The sequence below is a fragment of the Oxyura jamaicensis genome, chromosome 7 (genome assembly GCF_011077185.1).
Source record: "Oxyura jamaicensis isolate SHBP4307 breed ruddy duck chromosome 7, BPBGC_Ojam_1.0, whole genome shotgun sequence".
NCBI classification, from domain to species: Eukaryota; Metazoa; Chordata; class Aves; order Anseriformes; family Anatidae; genus Oxyura; species Oxyura jamaicensis.
In genome coordinates this window covers 32,262,389-32,281,158 of record NC_048899.1, presented here as the reverse complement: position 1 = coordinate 32,281,158, position 18,770 = coordinate 32,262,389, and the positions used below count along the sequence as shown (strand labels likewise).

Genomic DNA, 18,770 nt, shown 5'->3' with positions numbered 1-18,770 from the left:
TGAGTCAGAAGGAGAACGGGAGGTTTGAGGCTCTGTGGGGCTGCATGTGACATTTACCTCCCAGCCATGCAGGAGGATGAGTGCTGGCTAAAACTATCCAAATTTCCCCATTTTCTCCAACTCAGGCACCTCAGCTGGGTGCCCAGGGCATATGCTGGGAGCTGCTTCAGAGCAGGAGAGCAATGGCAGATGGGGCAGCAGTGTTGTCCTCACACATGTGGGTTTAGGGTTGAGCATCGTGGGGCCAGATCCAGACCTGGGTGCTCCAGTCCCACAGCAACAACTCTTTCCACCGCCTGCTGCCCACCGCTCATGGGCACATGCTGAACTTCGAGCACAAGTGGCCCTATTGAATTAAGTATGTAATCAAGTGATTTGCTGGATCAGCGACTGTATCCTTAATCCTTTTCACATATTGCTAAGCTCATTAAAGTCTCTTTGATACCAAGCTGTGCAAGTTCCTTACGAGAGGCAGAGAATATGCGTTATTTCCTTAGCTTGAATTTGTAACCTTCCACTGAGGGAACCCGGTGTTCGGAGCCTGAGGTTGCCCCGGGGTTTGCTCTGTAACAGTGGATGGGAAAATGCTCCCTGTGCTGCATAACTGTTGATACCCTGCCCAGCACAACAACGTGCAGATGCCAGAACAAATACCCACGGAACCAACCCAAATACTGAGCGGTACATCCCAGGCCTCTGTGGAGGCGCTTCATTTCCTTTCTCTTCCTTTTTTTTTTTCTGACTAGCAGACTTTCCTGACTTTTGTCCAGCTAACAAAGGAAAACAAAAAAAAAAGGCAATTGAGCATCACAAAGCTTGATAGTTAGTCCTCTCAAAAAGCCCACGCAGGTAGGCTCGTGCCTCAGCTCAGTGCAGTGACAATTTCGGTAAAGTGATTCTCTGATTCTCTCTAAATTTTTCTAAATTAGATGAGCCATTAAGTGACATTTGCATACCAGCTCCTCCTGGATGCCAGAATCTACGCAGCTGCTAGAAAGATTTCCTACCCTAGTTAAGCACGTTACAGAAGGTTTTTTCCTTAAAACAGCGTAGTTATGTGCCATCATGGGAGGAGAGATGGAGCGGTGAAATCCTGGCTGGAAAGCTACCAACTTTGTTTTGCCACTGGGAAGAAAGGGGATGGGTTTCCCCCCTTTTTATTTGAAGTACATAAGATAAATGACTGAAGGCCAGGCCTCCTGCTGGTCCTGCAGGCCGGGGGGAGCCGCTGGGGGTGGGAGTGGGGCTCGGTGCAGGGCCTTGCTCTGCGCCAGTCTGGCAGGGATCACAGAATCACTGAATCATTAGGGTTGGAAAAGCCCTCCAAGGTCGTCTGGTCCAACCACCCCCCTACCACCAGTGTCACCCACCAAACCCTGTCCCCAAGCACCACGTTCAACCTTTCCTTGAACACCCCCAGGGACGGTGACACCACCACCTCCCTGGGCAACCCATCCCAAAGCCTGACTGCTCTTTCTGAAAAGAAATGTCTCCTCATTTCCAACCTGAACCTCCCCTGCTGCAACTTGAGGCCATTCCCTCTAGTCTTGTTACTAGTTACCCATGGGAAGAGGCTGACTGGTTCCGCGGCCTGCAGAATCGCCGTGTGATACCTTCAGATTCATAACGGGCCTGGCTATGAACTCTCTGGCTTCAGATAGTTTTAGAAATGTTGCTTTGGCTTTACATAGACCTGTCGCTTCCCAGGTGCTGAGCACTCCTCCTTTCTGCCTGGCAGTCTTTGTTAGGAACGTGCGCGCCTCGTGTGAAAACCTGGCGCCACTGTGCTCCCCAGGCCTTCTCTACCAGTTGATGGGTCTGTTTTATCAGTATCTTGTAAAAGTACCTGTTTTGACTCCCTCAGTGGTTCTTACACCTGCTCTGTTATGGGATCTTGTTTCTGTTTTCATATGGAAGAGGTATTTTTCCTAACTATATGTGGGTCTCTTGCATCCTCCTTTCAATAATGCAAACTCCTAAAGTCATGTACTTGTACCAGAAAACCACACTTTGTGTAATTTTGCATATTTGAGTCAACTGCACTGCCCAAATCCAGCGCAAGCATGCACATAACATTGTTCTGAGGAAGCCTCAAAACATTTGTAATTTCCCTCTCGATTTGACTGAAAAATGTTGGTACTTTGCTAAACTGTATATATAGCCTCTGTGAAAAAGTGTGGGTACTATGGCTTCTTTTTCCAGATTTTATGTTTTCGCTGAACGTGCCAAGTTATTTTAAATCACAAAGTTGCTCTAAATCTCAAAGCACTGTGTGCTTCATGAAGACAAAATGATAATACTGGCTCCTGGTCCAGAAATGGCAGAATTTGGCTTATTGGGATAGCTGATAACAGAAAAGAACAGAAACTTGGCCTTGGGAACAGAGACCTTGCCTTAAGCAGATGGCTCGCTATGGACACGGCTGGCACATTAAGGTGCTAGAGAGGCACAGAAGAACAGAGGCACTTCCAATCACGGTATTTATATCAAATCACGGCTGATTTTTTTACACTTTTGCAGACTGACAGCGTACATACTTCTGAGCTGCAGGTCTTCAAAGAGAAATAGAATAATATTTCTGATTTGCCACAGGAAAAACCTGACATTAAGGCAGGAATCATACAGTATAAACACATGGCTTTCTTCTTCCCCATTGTCTTCATTTTCTTGACCATATTTTTCAGAAAATTGCTTCAGAATGAGTTTTTTATATTATCATGATAGAATTATGCAGAAGAAAACTGCTGATCCTATCCTTGCCTGTGGGGCAAAGTGCACTGATGAATAAGTCAGGAATATTGTTTAATATTACATTAAAAATATAAAGGTATTAATAATAATTTACAGCAGGTTCAATGTGGTAAAAAATAATAAGAAAAAAAAAAAAAACAGCCTGTTTTAAAGAACTTGGTTCTGCAACTAACCATCATTATACATATGCATGGCATAATTTTTCTAAACTGTGATGTGTGTGTGTGTTACAGAATGACTTTACTTGTTTTGCCTTAGAAGAAGCTTGCTGCCTACTTTACGTGGTGTACTCCGAGTGAAATGCAGCTCAGTTCATTAACAGGGAGAGCCACAGCCCATGCTCAAGCCAGTTTCTGGTCTAAACAGCACTGGTATAAAAGCTGTATTATGAAGTTCATGGCATTTCTCAGTATTTACATTTTGAGTGTTTTCTGAAAGTAACATTACAAAATATATCTACCTACAGCGGTTAGATTAAAATTTAAGCTTGGGGCAAGCATGGAGTTTAATGCAAAGTTTCACAATACGTGGAGGTTTTCAAGCAAGGCAGCCTTGTAACAGACGGCAGTGGATGCATTGCACAGCTCCCCAGGAGCAAGGTCCTGCTCTCGCTTTCTTCAGAGAACTCCTGCCCATGCCAGGGAGCACTGCTGGGTACCTGACTCTCTCTCAGTCAGACCAGCCTGTAGGCAGAAACACGGTGCGTGATGCCCTACCTGTGGATGCCCTACACTGTTGGTAGCACCTGCTGGCACCCAAAGGTGCCACCCTAGTGCAGGCACAGCTCCTGTGAGGGATGTCACAAGCCCCACACTACCTTGGCCTGGCTATCTTCTGCCTCAGGCAGAGCTGTACCGCTCAGCAACGATGGGCACCCGTTGGGCGTGCTTGTGTTTATGCACTGGAAAATATTTGCCATTGATTGTATGTATCTTACGTATTTCGCTACTTTAGACAGAGTATTAAAAGTTTAATAAGATTTCAAGAAATATTGTACGACTGCCCTGTACTATTACCCAATCACTTAGAACAGTTTCAGTCCTGAGAAATGAAAATGTACATTTCTATATAAATTATGATCATTAGAATCAGCTAACATTTATCTCCAGCCTGAGAAGACATGATGATGTACTGTCCCTGCGGTGGCTGTCTCATATTCCTGATTATAAAGATAAATGGCTAAGAAGAACCAGCTGCTTTGCAATGAAAAAACATATTTGTACACAGAATAAATAACAATACGAGTGAAACAACCCCTAATAACAAACAGGAACCCCACAAAGTGGTTTTGTGATAAGTCCAAAGCTATAAAATCAGAGCTATAAAACCGGACCTTTTGTCTCCAGAAGCTGTAGATGGATTCTTTCCTGGATAGCACTCCAGTACTTGCTATTTTCTGAAGTATGAGGTTGGAAACATATATATTTTTTGTGAGCTATTTCAAGAGAGTTACGTTATTACTGATAGGTTTTCAGAATAATAGTAATGTTGCTGTGTTGGTACCAATGTCACATGAATATATCATATCACACGTTATTCTGTGGGCTCATTCTGAAATATTTTATATATATAGCACTCAAGTTGCTTTCCTCCTGGAAATTAAGTGGTGCATTTCTATTACTGAAATATTTCTCTGATGATCATCTCTTTGCATTGAGTTTAAAGAATAGGCTTCAATTTTAAAAAGCCCAAATTGTTCATCTGATCATGATTATTTATTAGAAGTTTGGTCTAGACACAAATACAGTATCTTTCATATAGCTGATATTGCAAGTTATAGCATCTGCAAAAGTTGCACTGGAAAACGATATGGGAGTTGAATTATAGCTCCATTTTCAAATAGGGTGCATAGTATAATATTTTTCATACCAGACACAAAATAAATATTTGAGTCAAATATTCAGTTCACTCTGATATATACCCGAAGTAAATAAAATGTACACCGAAGTAATGATAGCACCAAAACACTGATGAAAAGTTATTTTTCAGTTCAAATCCAAGGTATATAATTCTGGGCTTAGAATATGGGTATGTATTTATATGTACTCTAATTTATTTGAGCTGCTTGCATATCCTCACTGCCTTTCATCTTCCCCTCCGATAATTGCTGAGCAGTGTGTTGGGCTACTACCTTACTCATTTGGAATGAATAGAAATTTGATTTTAATCTAGATTTTTCATTACTGGGACTTGTGTGTGCATGGGATAGCCTTAGGAGCAAAATGAATGTGGACTCCACAAACTATGACTGTGTCTTTCACTCAAACATTTAGAAATGCTTTGAACATTGAAGAAATAACTTTTGATCCTTTTTCATCTAGGAATATATGGACTCAAACAAATACATAGAGCATCTAGTGACTCAGCTGGAGGAACAACGCTGGAATTTATGGAGGCAAGTACAATAGATATACATCTTTATTTATGTTGTTCTGTTGGAAGAAATCCTCCACTCCATAGTTCTTGATTTCAAATAAATGGATGGGTATTGAGTTTCTGCATTTCAGTGCTTGGAGACTGTCTCTTTACTGAGTCTTACCTAAATGAAACAGCTCAGTAAGGCATCACACACCAGTTGAACTTTGATACTCAGAGCAGTTAAATACATGCACAGTTTTCCCATTCTATTTTCAAAGCAGTGGATGCTAACTCTATTTCAGATTCTTTTAATTGGACTGAATTTAATAAATGCTTTGATATTCTCGAGTATAAGTGTTTTGGCACCAAACCCAGCATAACAGCATTTTAGATAGTGTAACAGAGTTTCAAAACTGAAATAAACAAAGTTTTAAAATATTGCAGTACTTTTGATAGTCCAGAATTTTCTATTTCATCTGCGTTCATTGTGCTCAGTGCAGGTTGCCCAGATTTAACTCCAATTTAAGCACAGCAGCAATTTCCATATGCTAATGTAAAACTAGCAGGCATTTCTACTCTGCCATACAGCAACTGTGATAACTGCACCAGCACTTCTGGAGATCTCATCAAAATTTGTGTTCCTCTGGTAAGATGGCTAGAGGACCTTGCAAATCTCTGGGCATTCATCCAGTCTAGTAAATGTCATTTACTCACAGGGGTAGGTTGTCCGCTGTCTTGCAGAAAGGTGCTTCCCTCACTGCAGACACAGTTTCCTCTTTACAACAACCATTTTATTACATAATTTACTTCAGTAGTTTTGCTGCTGTTTTACTGTTGATGTCTTCATTGGGTAGGACAAACCGTTGTGCATGGTTTGCATCTTCACAAAATTTATCAAGTGTCATTTCGAACTGTGACATGTTGGCACAAATGCTGAAGGTTCTTTGGGTATTTCTGCAGTACTGTTCTCCAGCTGTATTTCAGGGCTGTTCTGATGTAAAATGATAAAGATAGCTGAGAAACTACCTAATCTTCAGAAGCCTCAGAAGTCTCATGCTCTCAGTGAGTTAATTATCTCTTGATCACTTTTAAATTAATTGTTCCAGAATTTTATATTATAGAGAGTTGTTATCAAGCTGGTATAAAGAGATCTGTATGACAGCACTTTGCAGTATTTCCTTGTACTTATATTTACTTAAGTATGCAGTATCTCATTATTAACTGCTCAGTATCTCATATTTTTATAGTTAATGGCTAGATTCATATCTGGAATAACTTTTAATACAGAGGAAATGGAATAATACCAGTGATGAAACTAATTCAACATTCTCAATCCATATATTTTTAAATGCAATATTTGATTTAACTTTTTTTTTTTCTAAAGGCAGAGAAGAGATGACAATCTCTATTAATACAAATTCAACTGTAAATTAATCTTTATAGATTAATTTAATCTTTGTAGACAAAAACCTGATTTGCCTTAGTTCTGATCAAGGGAAGACAAAATGATCTGTCTTTGCACATGACAGTACTAGTTAGCATGCATCTCACAAACTTCCTGTCCTGGAGGATATAAAGTAGTGTTACAGCAGTTACAGCGTACGGTATTTGGGATATGGGCTTTGTCTTTTTATAGGCAAAACTCTGAAAGTTTGTGTGTAATTCCTGCTTAGAAAAAAAAAAAAAAAAAAAAAAAAAAGTAAAATAATTGGCACAAAACCCATAACTTTACCTTTAAAATCACAGTATCTGGGAAATTGTATTTGTCCGAATGAAGGTAGGAACAGTGTATGTGGAAGACAATGCAGTGGTTAAATAGAAATGAAAAGTAAAAAATGAAGAGATGAAAAAGTCTGAAAAGCATCAGAGAGCAACTTTATTTTATTATGAACAGACATTCAGATGTGGTCTGAAAATTCAGTGGTTTTGGAACTCAGGACTAATTTTTGGTTTTGATATTAATTTGTGTTTAATATTATTTTTATGGTGTATTGGCACAAAAGGTTAAGACTTAAAATGAGCCCTAGAAGGTAAATCCTTCTGGTTTGGCAGCCGTCTTTGAACACTTCATTTCTCTCTTTTAAGACTGTAATATGTTTCGTGTGAGGATTATGCTAATAGCTCACACGACGCAAGGGCAGGACTAGACTGTCTATCGGCAGACAGATGTCCTAATAAATCAGCATGGACCTCTTCTCAGACTTCATTATGCTCTTGATTTGTGACTACCACAGTTTTAACCTGGTGGGTCACTGGGCGCTGAACCTGACACTGACCGATAACCCCTACTTTACTCTAGGCGAGCTAATAAAAATTGCAGACACAAATCCTCAACGCTTAGCTCCTTCAGTGTTGCTTACAGCCGGACAGATTTATAGCAGCCGGGCTAAGACCGAGGAGACTAAAGCCGATGTCATGGTGCGCATATCAATTTTACATTTCCTTTACATTTCCACATGTACAATGGGACCCTAAAAGACATGTGGGGGCAAAAATTTCTTTTCATTTTAGAGGACTACTGTTTATACATGGCTTAAGCATCTGCTGTCGAACATTTATTGCTGTAATTGCAGTCCCCGGAGAACTGGCTGTGGTTAGGTCACGTTTTATAGCTTTCTACTGAAGCAGGCCTTTAGCCCAGCTCTGGAGTTCCTGTTCTTAAAAACCTTTGCAATGAGCGGAGGTACCCCACTAGCAAATGGACATGTGGGCTTTCTTAGGCTTTTCTGGCGCTGAGGATCTTCCAATCATTATTTTCACCTGAAGAACGATGAATACAGCAGCATGCTCGAGTGGTCAGTGGTTCTCCCCATTTCTCTAGATTGTTTGAACAAAATAAACTTACTTGATGTGAGGCAAATTCAACTCCCATTGCCAACATTTATCAGTGGAGTTATGCGAATAACTTCCATCAGTGTACCAGCCTGAGCTAGAGCACTGCTTTACTTTAGATTTCTCTGCCCTATCGTGTCTGGAAATAACTTTAAATAGGACAGAAAAGGGTCATGGGTGAGGGATGCTCCTGCAGTGGCATTTCTCACACACTCATTTAATGTTCTTTCTAATTCGGCTGACCTGTATTACAATGTAGCATCCTTTATGGCAGAATCACATGAAGAAACAATGTGAGAGGCAGAAATTTGCTCCTACAGTCTTTGCTAATTGACCTCGACAATAGATCATATTTTTTTATTCTTGACACTTAGGTCAATGACAGCAATTACTAGAAGGAAGAATTTCAGCACAGGATGCTCGTTGAAATATGTGAGGGTCAGGTCCTGTTCTTAAGGACTTCCACAGGAATTTTATTACTAGTGCTCCTGGAACCAGGACCAAACCTTCAGTCTGTCTTGGCGAAAGCGTTAGGATATAGTGCATATAAAGAACGTCTGCTTTCCAGACATGACAATCATAAAATAAACCATGGAGCAACAACACCTTATTACCTTGTAAAAGTAAGGAAAAACACAGAGGGGGAGCACCACAAAATCTGCGAGGACCAGATGGCATCTCACTGACTTCATGTTTTAAAAACAAAGTTTACTAAATAGATTTGCTCTACTTTCATCTCCAGCATTAGCATGCTTCTATGCTCCTGGGTTTAATGCCTGTATACTAAAGAGGTGCCAAGCATTAAACAGGTTGCTTTTGCTGTAATCACAAACTTCCATTGGGAGACCATAATTGCTAACAAGCAAAATAGCTCTGCAAGAATTCTTAATGGTAAGCACAGATTAAAATAACAACTGTGATTAGCTTTAAACTGCTTGACTAGAAAAGGACTAATCTTAGGGGAATAAGTTGCATGGCAAACAAATGAAAACACAATGTATGATATTACAGTAATGAAGGCTATGAAAAAACCCAAATGCTACCCCAGCTACATCGGGTCATGCTCTGCACAAATATCTTTTTCTCATCAGGGGTTTAGTAATTTGGTCTGAGTGGATCTAAGGTCAAAGCACCCAGATCTTGGGGCTGCAACCCTGGTTTAACCCTTTCTGGAAGATTCTTAATAACAAAATTGCCTCTGGCCTATGATGCTAGCCTGAGTTACAGACCGTATGCAGAATCTTGCCAAAATGCTGTTGTAGCCCATGACCATTTGGGATTGGTTTGGATTGGTTTGATTTGTAAGAGCGGGAGGTTTCCTTCCCGTTTGCTTCTTGTTATTCAGTACCCTGATCCCACCGTCTTGCCAGTGGATAAAGCCAGGAAAAAGGTGATTTGTGCTCTTAGCCATTAGCACCTGCCTGTCATCTCTTTGTCGGCGTGTTGGGTGGTTGTTGGTGAGTTTGGATTTTGTTACATCCCTAGAAACTGGAGAATTTAGCATAATGTTATATTTGTGAAGTTCCCTCAAACACTGATGTATTTATTTCAGGAAATCCTTTGAGTTAGGAGGTGAGGCTGGCAGGGGCAGATCACAATTTAGTTTGGCACTTTGAAGTCATCACAGTTACTCAGATGTTTCCAACTAAAATTACGATATCATGTATTTGTCTCTCTGAAGCTGGGGCTTCTGATTTGTGCCTTTAATGTTTAAAAATAAAACAAAATAAATCACACAGTATAAGGCTAGGAAATAGAGAAGGCTACCTTTCTACCAAAGATTAGTGTTGGAATATGCGCATTAGGAGACTACCAATTAATAATGTATCTGATTTTTGGCCAAATGTGCTTTTCTTTAGATGAGTGTAAATTTGGATGGTTCAGTGAGCAGTGCATGTGTAGCTACCAGGTCACAGAAAGCACTGCCATTGTATGAGCAGTGAATGAAAAAGGCTCGCTTCCTTTGAGTCCCTGCTACAATGCCTGTGTCACCCCATGGCTGTTAAAGATACTTTTCCATGACTGAGCTGGATGAGAGTAACGGGAATAGCTAGGACATAGAGAAGCAGCCATTTTACTGTGATTGCCATTCAGCCACATAAACCATATTTCTAATAGGATCCCAGAAAAGTAAGAGGTAGAAGGTTAAAGATCACAAGTGAAACTTATGTAGTGCATCAGACCCTTCTAAATACTAACCTCCTTACAAAGGGAAAAGGTTGCCTGGAAGCTAGAGCACTTGTTGCAAGTTGCAGGGAAAACCACGCATTTAAGGGAGCATAATTTAGCTCCGTGTTCAGATCAAGACCGATCACTGCCTTTTGAACAAATAACAAGTCAAATAGATAGATGCCTGACTTGAGTTTACACCTGTTCAAAAGATTTTATCAGGTGCACCAATCAGTCAAATAACACAATTGTCCACAACTGATTAAAGTTAACAGTCACTTTATGGGCAATCTGCCTGATCAATAAGTAAATCTACTCTGACAGCAAGTGATTGTAACACTAACTGGGCCTGCTTCTGTGGAGTATTTACTAAGCTGGCTTAACATGCTATGCTATACAATGCTATATGTAATGCTATGCTATATGAGAAACAGGACTTGGGATGGTTTCGATATAATAAATTCATGAGAAGTATTAATTCTGAACAATGCATCTCAGCCCATTTTCTTTAATCAGAGAAAACTGCCACTAACACTGCCCAGCGGTGCTGCAGGAGTCGGGGGCGAAGCGTCAAGGCTCAGTTCCTGAAGTCATTACAGAAAGGGTCTGGAACCATCCGAATATCAAATCGTCATGGTGCGAGCAAATATCCCCATACCTATGATAAACTACCCAAATTATAAAGCTGCAGACAAAAGAAGAAAAAAGTTCTTTAAAAAGTAACTCGGTGTGCTCATGTTTATGAAATGAAATAAATTAACCAGAGTTAAAATGTTAATAACATTCAGTAATTAATTAGGGACTGGGCTATTTTTGCACAGATGTATGCTTGTCTTAATAGCAAGACTGCCTGAACCAGGAATTGATTTGTTTCTCTTAAATTAAAAAAAAATAGAAGGCCTTGAGCAAAATATATTCTTTAGATATATTTGGTAGAATAAGGATCACAAATGTTCCCTACCAAGTTGAAAGGAAGAAAGGAAAAAAAAAACCTCCAGCAGGGAAGTATGCAGAAGGTCTATTTGACATATGGATGTTTGTTAAAAGCAAAATGCATGAACGGCCCAGAGTAAATTAGATCCTCATTTGTATGCTGGGAAATGAAATGTATAATCTTGGCACGGCTCTCTGTTTGTTTTACATTTCTATAAAAATGAACTCTTTTGTGTATACAGATACACATAGTACCTTGGTGGCTCTGTAGGTCAGGAAGAAACGGGATGGCTGGGGCTGCTGTTGTCTGACCCGGCCCAGCACCCTGCTCCAGCATGGGCACGCAGCGATGCTCCGGTCCGAAACTACAACCCCGCTCTGTGCTATGAATCCAAGTAACAGATCAAAACACCCGACTACAAGAAATGAATAGCAATTAGCTGTTTATCTCCAGTTTATCTCGGCCGTGTTTAAAAATCACACAGCTCCACATGTAAAATTATGTGTGGGCTGCTTTTATTATTTCGTACTGAATATAGTCTTCTCATCCCACTGGTGGCTAGACACAGCCACGCTTCCTGTGTTGAATCATATTTAATTCCTCAGATAATTCCAATGATTTCACTGGAATTATTCACAGAGCAAGGGATAATTTGTACGCGTGACAGTGACATTGCCCTGAAGTCTTCTTGGTGACCCAACAGCAGCAGCATCTGTACGCTGCGGCGCTGTTCCCTCCTTGGTAGAGGGAAACCCATGGATTTACATCAAGGTAACAAAATGACAATTTTTGCTGTGATAAAACCAGGATTTTAAATATATTTTAGAAAGGAATGGTGTGCAGACACAGGCTGTGAGAGGGGAACCTTGTTGAGAGGGTTTCCCAGGGGGTTTTGGAGGGGTGGTTGAGGGGTGGGTGGGCGTGAGCACAGAGAAACGGGCAATTTATGAATCCGTAATTTTTAAAGGAATGCCACGTCACTGGTGTATTTCACTAATGAAGTATTTGGATAGCAGCGCTGATGGCAGCGTTAGCTGAGGCCCGGGAGGAACTGCACATGAAGTCATGCGAGTCACGTTAGCAGCTTTCCCCGTAAATCAGTCCCACTTGTGGAAGTAAAGTGAAATAATCACGTTTAGCATTTCTACTTCATTCTGTAACGCTCTACTGTTTTTATTTCTCCTAAATTATGTTAAAGCAAGGCTTTAAGACCCCATGTAAGAACAAGGCCTCATTGTTCCAGTCCCTACACAAAGTGAGAAATGCTTTTCATCCGCTCAGCCCCAAGGATGGAACCAGAAATAACATAATTCCCTTCTTACAGAGGAAAGTAAAGTTGTGAATATACTAAGTGATGGAGCTTATAGAAGAGATCTGTGTCTAAGCCAGGAGCTGAGCCGAGTTGTTCAGTGTTCCAGTTTGGTGTATGAATAATAAGATTGTATTTCCCATGTCACGGTACCGCGTGTCAGCCTGCCGCTGCTATCCGGGGAATGAAGTTCCTACAGCACTGCCTGAATCTTTAAAAGGTTTTTCTGCTTAAAGCAGGCTCGGTGACAACCTTATCCTGTGCTCTGCAACAGGAGAGCATTTTCCTGTGTCTACGGCTCGCAGTGTGGTGAGGTGTGGAAGAGGAGCCTTTTTTTTAAGAAGCGTCCCCTCCAGCTCTTGTCTGTGGCCCCGCTCCACAGTGCAGAAGTCCATTGCAAATGATCTTTGTCAGGAGATGGGCATTCACGAGGGCAGAAGGACAGAAGAGCCCTACCCTCTTCTCTTAAGACAGTTAATTTGAACATATGTGGATGTTGCTGTGCTGGTGGAAAGGATTTTTACTAGAGACAAAACCATGGCTGTAGATGTATGTCGCATCCTGCTGGGGCTCTTAGAGGACAAACACCGCTTTAGCTGAGCGCAGGACACGTCGGCAACACAAATATTCCTGTGACATTGTCGCTTCCAGTTATCCAGCAGGCAAAGCGAGCCCTGACCTGTCACTGCTACCTTTCTGCTGTGCCCCTGACACTCAGCACCCTCCCTGAAGGGTGCTATCGTGGAAGTGAAATTTAGACCACATCACTACTTTCTGAAAGTCTCCTTTAATTCTGGAGGATTTGGCTGCCCTCCTGTTCGCACACATTGCACGGGACCCAGAGTGCACTGCTGTGAATGCTGCCTGCCTTCTTATATTAACAAATTAATTTTTTATTGCTTTATTTGTTAATGAGAGGGCATTGCTGTGACAGTAGCAACCCATGTTCTGAGATACGGCCCATTTGCACTTTTTTTTTCCTTTAATCAGGAATAAATTCCAACATATTCTGCTGTAGGGAAAATATCATGCATTACAGCATAAGCCTGTATAAACATTATTGTAATGGGTTCCACTAGGGACAAGGTTTCAAATATAAGGCAGTATTCATTAGATACTAAAGACCTTAGCATATTTTTTTCTTATTTAAATCAGCACGGCTCAGAATTTGCAAACTCTTGCTTATGTAGACATTCCCCGGAGATTTTGGGAAATGAATAAAATCTTGCAAAATACAGTCCTCATGGTTTCAACACCACCTGATTAGCTAAGCTGAGTCTAGAAAGTGTAACATAAATATGCAAAAAACAGAAACCCCAGATTAATTTCCAGCACAGCTTAGCAGTCAGGAGATACCAGCTTTGGCAGAATATGTGCTGCAGTTTCTGTAGCACCTCTGAGGACGGCGGAGGAATGAATGACCCTGTCTGCTTCCCGGTGCTGCCCGGAGAGGCTCATGCCCAGTCCCAGAGGAGGGTCGATGCTAGTTTGATGCTACTCTCAAATTCTTCCCAGTTCAGGCACACTCATGATAATGCCGTAATAAAACAAATACCATTTTTCATTCACTTCAGTGGAAGCAGATTCTCAGTCCTCCACCAGGCGATTTGGGAGCCTCTTAAGCCCTTTTGAGCAGTAAGCACGTACAGCGCGGTTCCTGTTAGGCCGCCTGTATTTTTATGATCTTCCTCTCTTCCTGGTTGAGGAAGAGAGATCAAATGCAAAGGAAGGACCTATCTTCCTGCAAAGCCCTGAGAGAGATCGATCCAGAAACGCAGATCAAAGCTGTAAGCACTCTGAATCTGTCTGCTCCTTTTCTCTAATAATGCTGGTATAAATGCTTGCAGAACTGGCTAAGTGCTGCTCTGCTGCTGGCGCTAGCAGCGGCAGGATTTCCTCGCACTTCTCTGCTGGAAACGTGCAAATAGCAGCACTCACGCCTTTCTTCAGACATTTCAAAATATACACAGAATTCCCATGTAGGGTCTGAATTCTGAATTGCCATTGACATCGACAGAAAACTCATGTGGTATCTGACCGAGGCTGAACCCCACAGCCCGCAGCAGGAGCTGACAGCCAAGGAAGCCAACCCAAGGCAGCAGCAGGACCACAACTCTTCCCGTAGCCCTTCTTTCCAACCCACTTCTTGGGGACCGGAGTGCTCTGCAGCCCGTCGTCGGGCGCTGCTCTGTGCAGTGATGCTTTATTTCAGCACGGGGAGCTCAGTGAGCGTCAGCTCTGTTGTTTGCAGAGCTCAGGGTGAAGTAGCTTCGCCTGGCGGGCTTCCCAGATCTGCAGGCAGTCATCTCCGTAGCTGAACTGGAGCCCCCAAAAGCACAGTGCTGCCTCAGGTCTCTCTGAACGGTGCTTGGTGGTGGGCTGAAAGAGCAACAGTGGCTGCAAGTGATGCCAGCCATGCGATTTCTATCCTACTCGTGTTTTATGGAGTTTTGGGACAGCGTGCATTAAGTGACGGGTAACCTTTGGGTATAACGCCTGAAAATCTGGTAGTACAGCGCCTGTGTGTAGTGTCAGTCCCATGTAAATCACTATCCAATCCAGAGAACTGAGTTAAACTTAACTGTGCCTTTCTGAAGGTTTTTTTTCCCTAGATTTCCAAATACCATTTTTCTCCCTGAAGCACAGACCCTCTTGAGGATGACACGGTCATTTTGGTATCACTGATGCCAGTGCACACAGATTACTTCCAACCTGTCAACGCGTCTGCTCTTTCCCAAGTATCTCCCATTTGGAAGAGCTGCAGAAAGCAGCAAGCAGTAGGCAGAGGTAAATCCCCTCCACGTTTTTGCTATCCCAGTCGAGAAAGAGAAGCCAATTGAAAGAACTGTCTGTCCTGTCTTTCACAGTTGCTAGATATCTCTGAGAAAACGATAAAATTCCTATACTGGGCAATTTTGGAATATGCCAGCTGCCAGATTTCTATATTTAAACTATGGCTACCATTAACGTATCTACTTCATTTCAGTGTTCTGAAATGCGAGCCTTGTATTTCTAGTATCACTCCAAAGCACTGGTAAGCAAAGTCATAGATTTGGTTTGAGGACCAGTGTATTGTCTTAAAAATACTAGATAAAAATGCTCAAACCCAGGGTCAAGAAATAATTAACAATGTGGGTCATGTACATACTGCTGTGTATGAATCCAAGATACAATTAAGCTTAAAGAGACACAGAGAACAGTACCTCAGCTGCCAGGACCAGAAGCTCGATATGCATAAAAATACTTTAAAAATGTAATTGTATCTTCAAGTTGTAGATGAATACTGGTTCTTTTTAATTCTAAAACATGTCTAGTTATAGAATAGGAGACCAATTCCATTGTTCTTGATTTCAGTGGATGTAAGCTCACACCTGAAAATAATTTTTAAAGAACTGGCAATATTATTATTTTTTCATTCTAGTAGTCCCAGCTTATCTAGCATACCTGCTAAGATCACTCAGTGACCTAACACCTGCAGATTTCACTAGGAATCTGAAGAAACCAGGATTGTGGAAAGATAGCTGTGGTCTTTAAATAAATGCCTTCTATTCAATAATTTACAACCGACTGAGAGATTTGTTGACTAGACTAGAACTGTATTTTAAAATCTGCCGCATCAGACTTAGGAAAGGCTCATCACTATGCCAGTGATTTCACTGCACGTTGAATATTGGCTGCAGTTCGAGTTCCCCACCTTGGAAAAGGTGCAAAAGAACTGGAAAGGTTCAGAGGAGGGCAGAGAAGGGCACGCAGAAGCATGCAATGATGGCTCTCATTTATGGAACTACCCAGACTCCTCGGTCTGAAGAAGCAGGGACTTAGGCAGGGGAGTGCCAGGTCTGAGAACGTGAGCTGCATAGAGAGGAGCAGATTGCTGCTTCTTGCAATACACGGAATACGTCGTATCAGATGAAACTAACAGGTGGCCAAAAAACAAATGAAAGGAGATTTTTCATGCAGTAAGTAATCAGGCTTCAGAGCCTCTGCAACAGGATATTGCGAACTTTAAAGGTGTGCGTGGGTTCACTTGGAAACCGGACAAAGTCATGGCAGAAAGCCAGTGAGAGGTACCGAAGGCAGAGAGGGCAAGCTTGTCTCTGGCAAGCCCCTGAGCTCCCAGATGGTGGGGGAACAGAAAAGCATTTTGTCCTTCTCTGGACATTCCGTTTTTGCCACTGTCAGAGAAATGACGCTGAGCTACACGGATGCTTCAGGTGGATCCAGTGCTGCCACTCCTGTTACCCAAGCCTCGGAAACATTGAGCGCTTGCAGTCTGAATCACTAATTATAAAGGAATGTGAACAGGTGATTTAGATTGATTGTGCAAGCAACAGGCATTACAATGTGATTACATTTTATTGGAATGTTGTTATTTCTACTTAAACAGAACATTAACATATTTTAAACTCAGTAATTAAAACCTAGCTCTTAGGAGAGTTGCTCAAGGTGTTTCCCTGCACAACAAAGCAATTAAACACATCAGTTGACATTACTCCAGTACTGTGTGACTGCTGCAGGAGCCTGGTTTAAGCCATGAGAATGAATGAGAAATCAGAATCCATTTGGAGATTCCCAATTGACTGGAGTTAAGGACTTTTTAGCTACCGTTGTGGCTGGCTCCCTTCTCATGTTTCTTTGCAGCTTTCTTTCATAGAGTTTTGGAGTATTTCAAACAGGAGTCATGACTAAATCATCTGCTCTGATTCTCGGTGGAGTACAGGCTTTATACTTTACCCAGTTATACTGAACGAAACCCAATGACTTTGGTTAGCCCAGGACTCGCCATCGGCCCTCAGAAAACAGCGGTAGCATCTCTCCAGGAGAGACAGAGATGCCAGCATAGGCTGCCGTCCTGGTGAGGACATTTTCGCTCTGGCAGATTCAAGCAACGCTTGAGGTTCCCATTCTACACTGGAGAAAGGGATTCCCAGCTTGGAAGAAAATCTGCATTAACGAAGCTGGCTGTCAGTTTATCTAAGACACAACAGCCTGGCTGCAGGACTGCTCCCCGTACCACCACAGGAAGAGGTTCCTTCTGCAAAACGTGCTACCTTTACAGCCAGTAAAATCTGAGTATTATCTACGATGACACATTTAATTTCAACCATGCGTTCATTCTGGAGAGGCTACTGCTCCTTTGCTTGGCCACCTCCACATTCAAAATCTAAGAAAACTAATTTCATTTTTACGACCTTATGTCTCCATGTCTGATTCCCAGACACAGCCCTGGCCCTTACTGTCCCCGCGCCTCAGTGTAACGGGGTGGATTTACTCAGCACCCCGAGTGCCCTGCAGTTGTGTTACTCCAACTTACCTCAGGTTTTCTCACTTCTGAGGCCTCTCCCGTGCACTTTCCCTAATTAAACCCCAAATCCTGCCCGAGCTCCGTCCGTCCCCACACTTAGGCTCCCTTAGCGTGCCGTGCTCAGGCTCCCACCCCAAACCAGCACCCACACACCGACCCGGCGCACGTCTGCCTCGCAGCCCTTCCCCTTCAGGCCGCTTCTCGCGGCTCTCCCGGCGCTGTCCCCCCAAACCAGGGGGGGGGTTCACCTCCCGCCCCGGGCCGCCCCCCCGCCGCGGGGAGCCCCCTCCGCCGCCGCCGAGCTGCCGGAGCCATTGAGCCGCGGCTGATGGCGGCAGATGGGCTGCAGCTGACAGCCCGCCGCTGCTCCCGGCGACGGGGACGGGGCACGGCCGCCCGGCGGGAGGAGCCGCCCCCGCGCCTTAAACGGCCGGGGACCGAGCCGGGGGAAGGGGACACGGCCACCGCTATCGCCGGAGAGCGACATTAAGCGGCGGGGGGCGGCCCGCGGAGCGGGGCACGGGCTGCCCCCGGCAGGTAAGCGCCGGCCTCGCCGCTCCCCTCAGCCGCCCGCTTCCCCCTCGCCTGCCCCCGGCAGGGCGCGGCCGGAGGCGGGCCCCGGTCCCGGCACCTGCTCCCGCCCCGCTCCCCGCCGCCGGGCAGCGCCGGGCCCGCCTGGTCGGGGCCCGAGAGCGCCGGAGGCCCCAGCCGCCCTCCCTCCTTCCTTCCCTCCCTCCTCCCCGGCCTCCCTCCCGGCTGCCTCCGCCCCGCGGAGCTTCCCCCCCTCCGCCGTAACGCGGGGCCTCCGGGCCCTGTTGCTCCAGAGGCAGCGGGTTTGCTTCTGGCAGCAGCACCTTAACGAGCCCTTGGGGGTGTTCGGGGGGTATTTTTGCTCATTATTGTTTGATTTGGGGTTCCCTCTCGGCTCTTCTGCACCCATGGAGAAAGGGGGTGGTGCTGGGGGGAGAAGTGCCCCAAAATGAGTTGGAGCAATGGGGTGTAAGGGGAAGGCAGTGTGGGGTGAGCCAGCGCTGGTGAGAGGCTGCTGGTTGTCACTTGGCTTTAGGCGGGTGTTAGATCTGCTGTCCATCTTCTGAGGTGGGTTTGACCTG

General features: G+C 43.7%; 1 protein-coding gene across 15 annotated transcripts in view; it reads left to right on the top strand.

Annotated features, from left to right (window-relative positions):
- Window positions 1-18,770, top strand: part of NCKAP5 (NCK associated protein 5) — a 440,247-nt gene that overhangs the window by 184,957 nt on the left and 236,520 nt on the right. For all 15 annotated transcript variants that reach the window (XM_035332339.1, XM_035332337.1, XM_035332336.1 and 12 more), the window contains one exon: window positions 5,073-5,146. In XM_035332339.1, coding sequence (XP_035188230.1) covers window positions 5,073-5,146 — 74 coding nt within the window. The remainder of the gene's footprint in view (window positions 1-5,072; window positions 5,147-18,770) is intronic.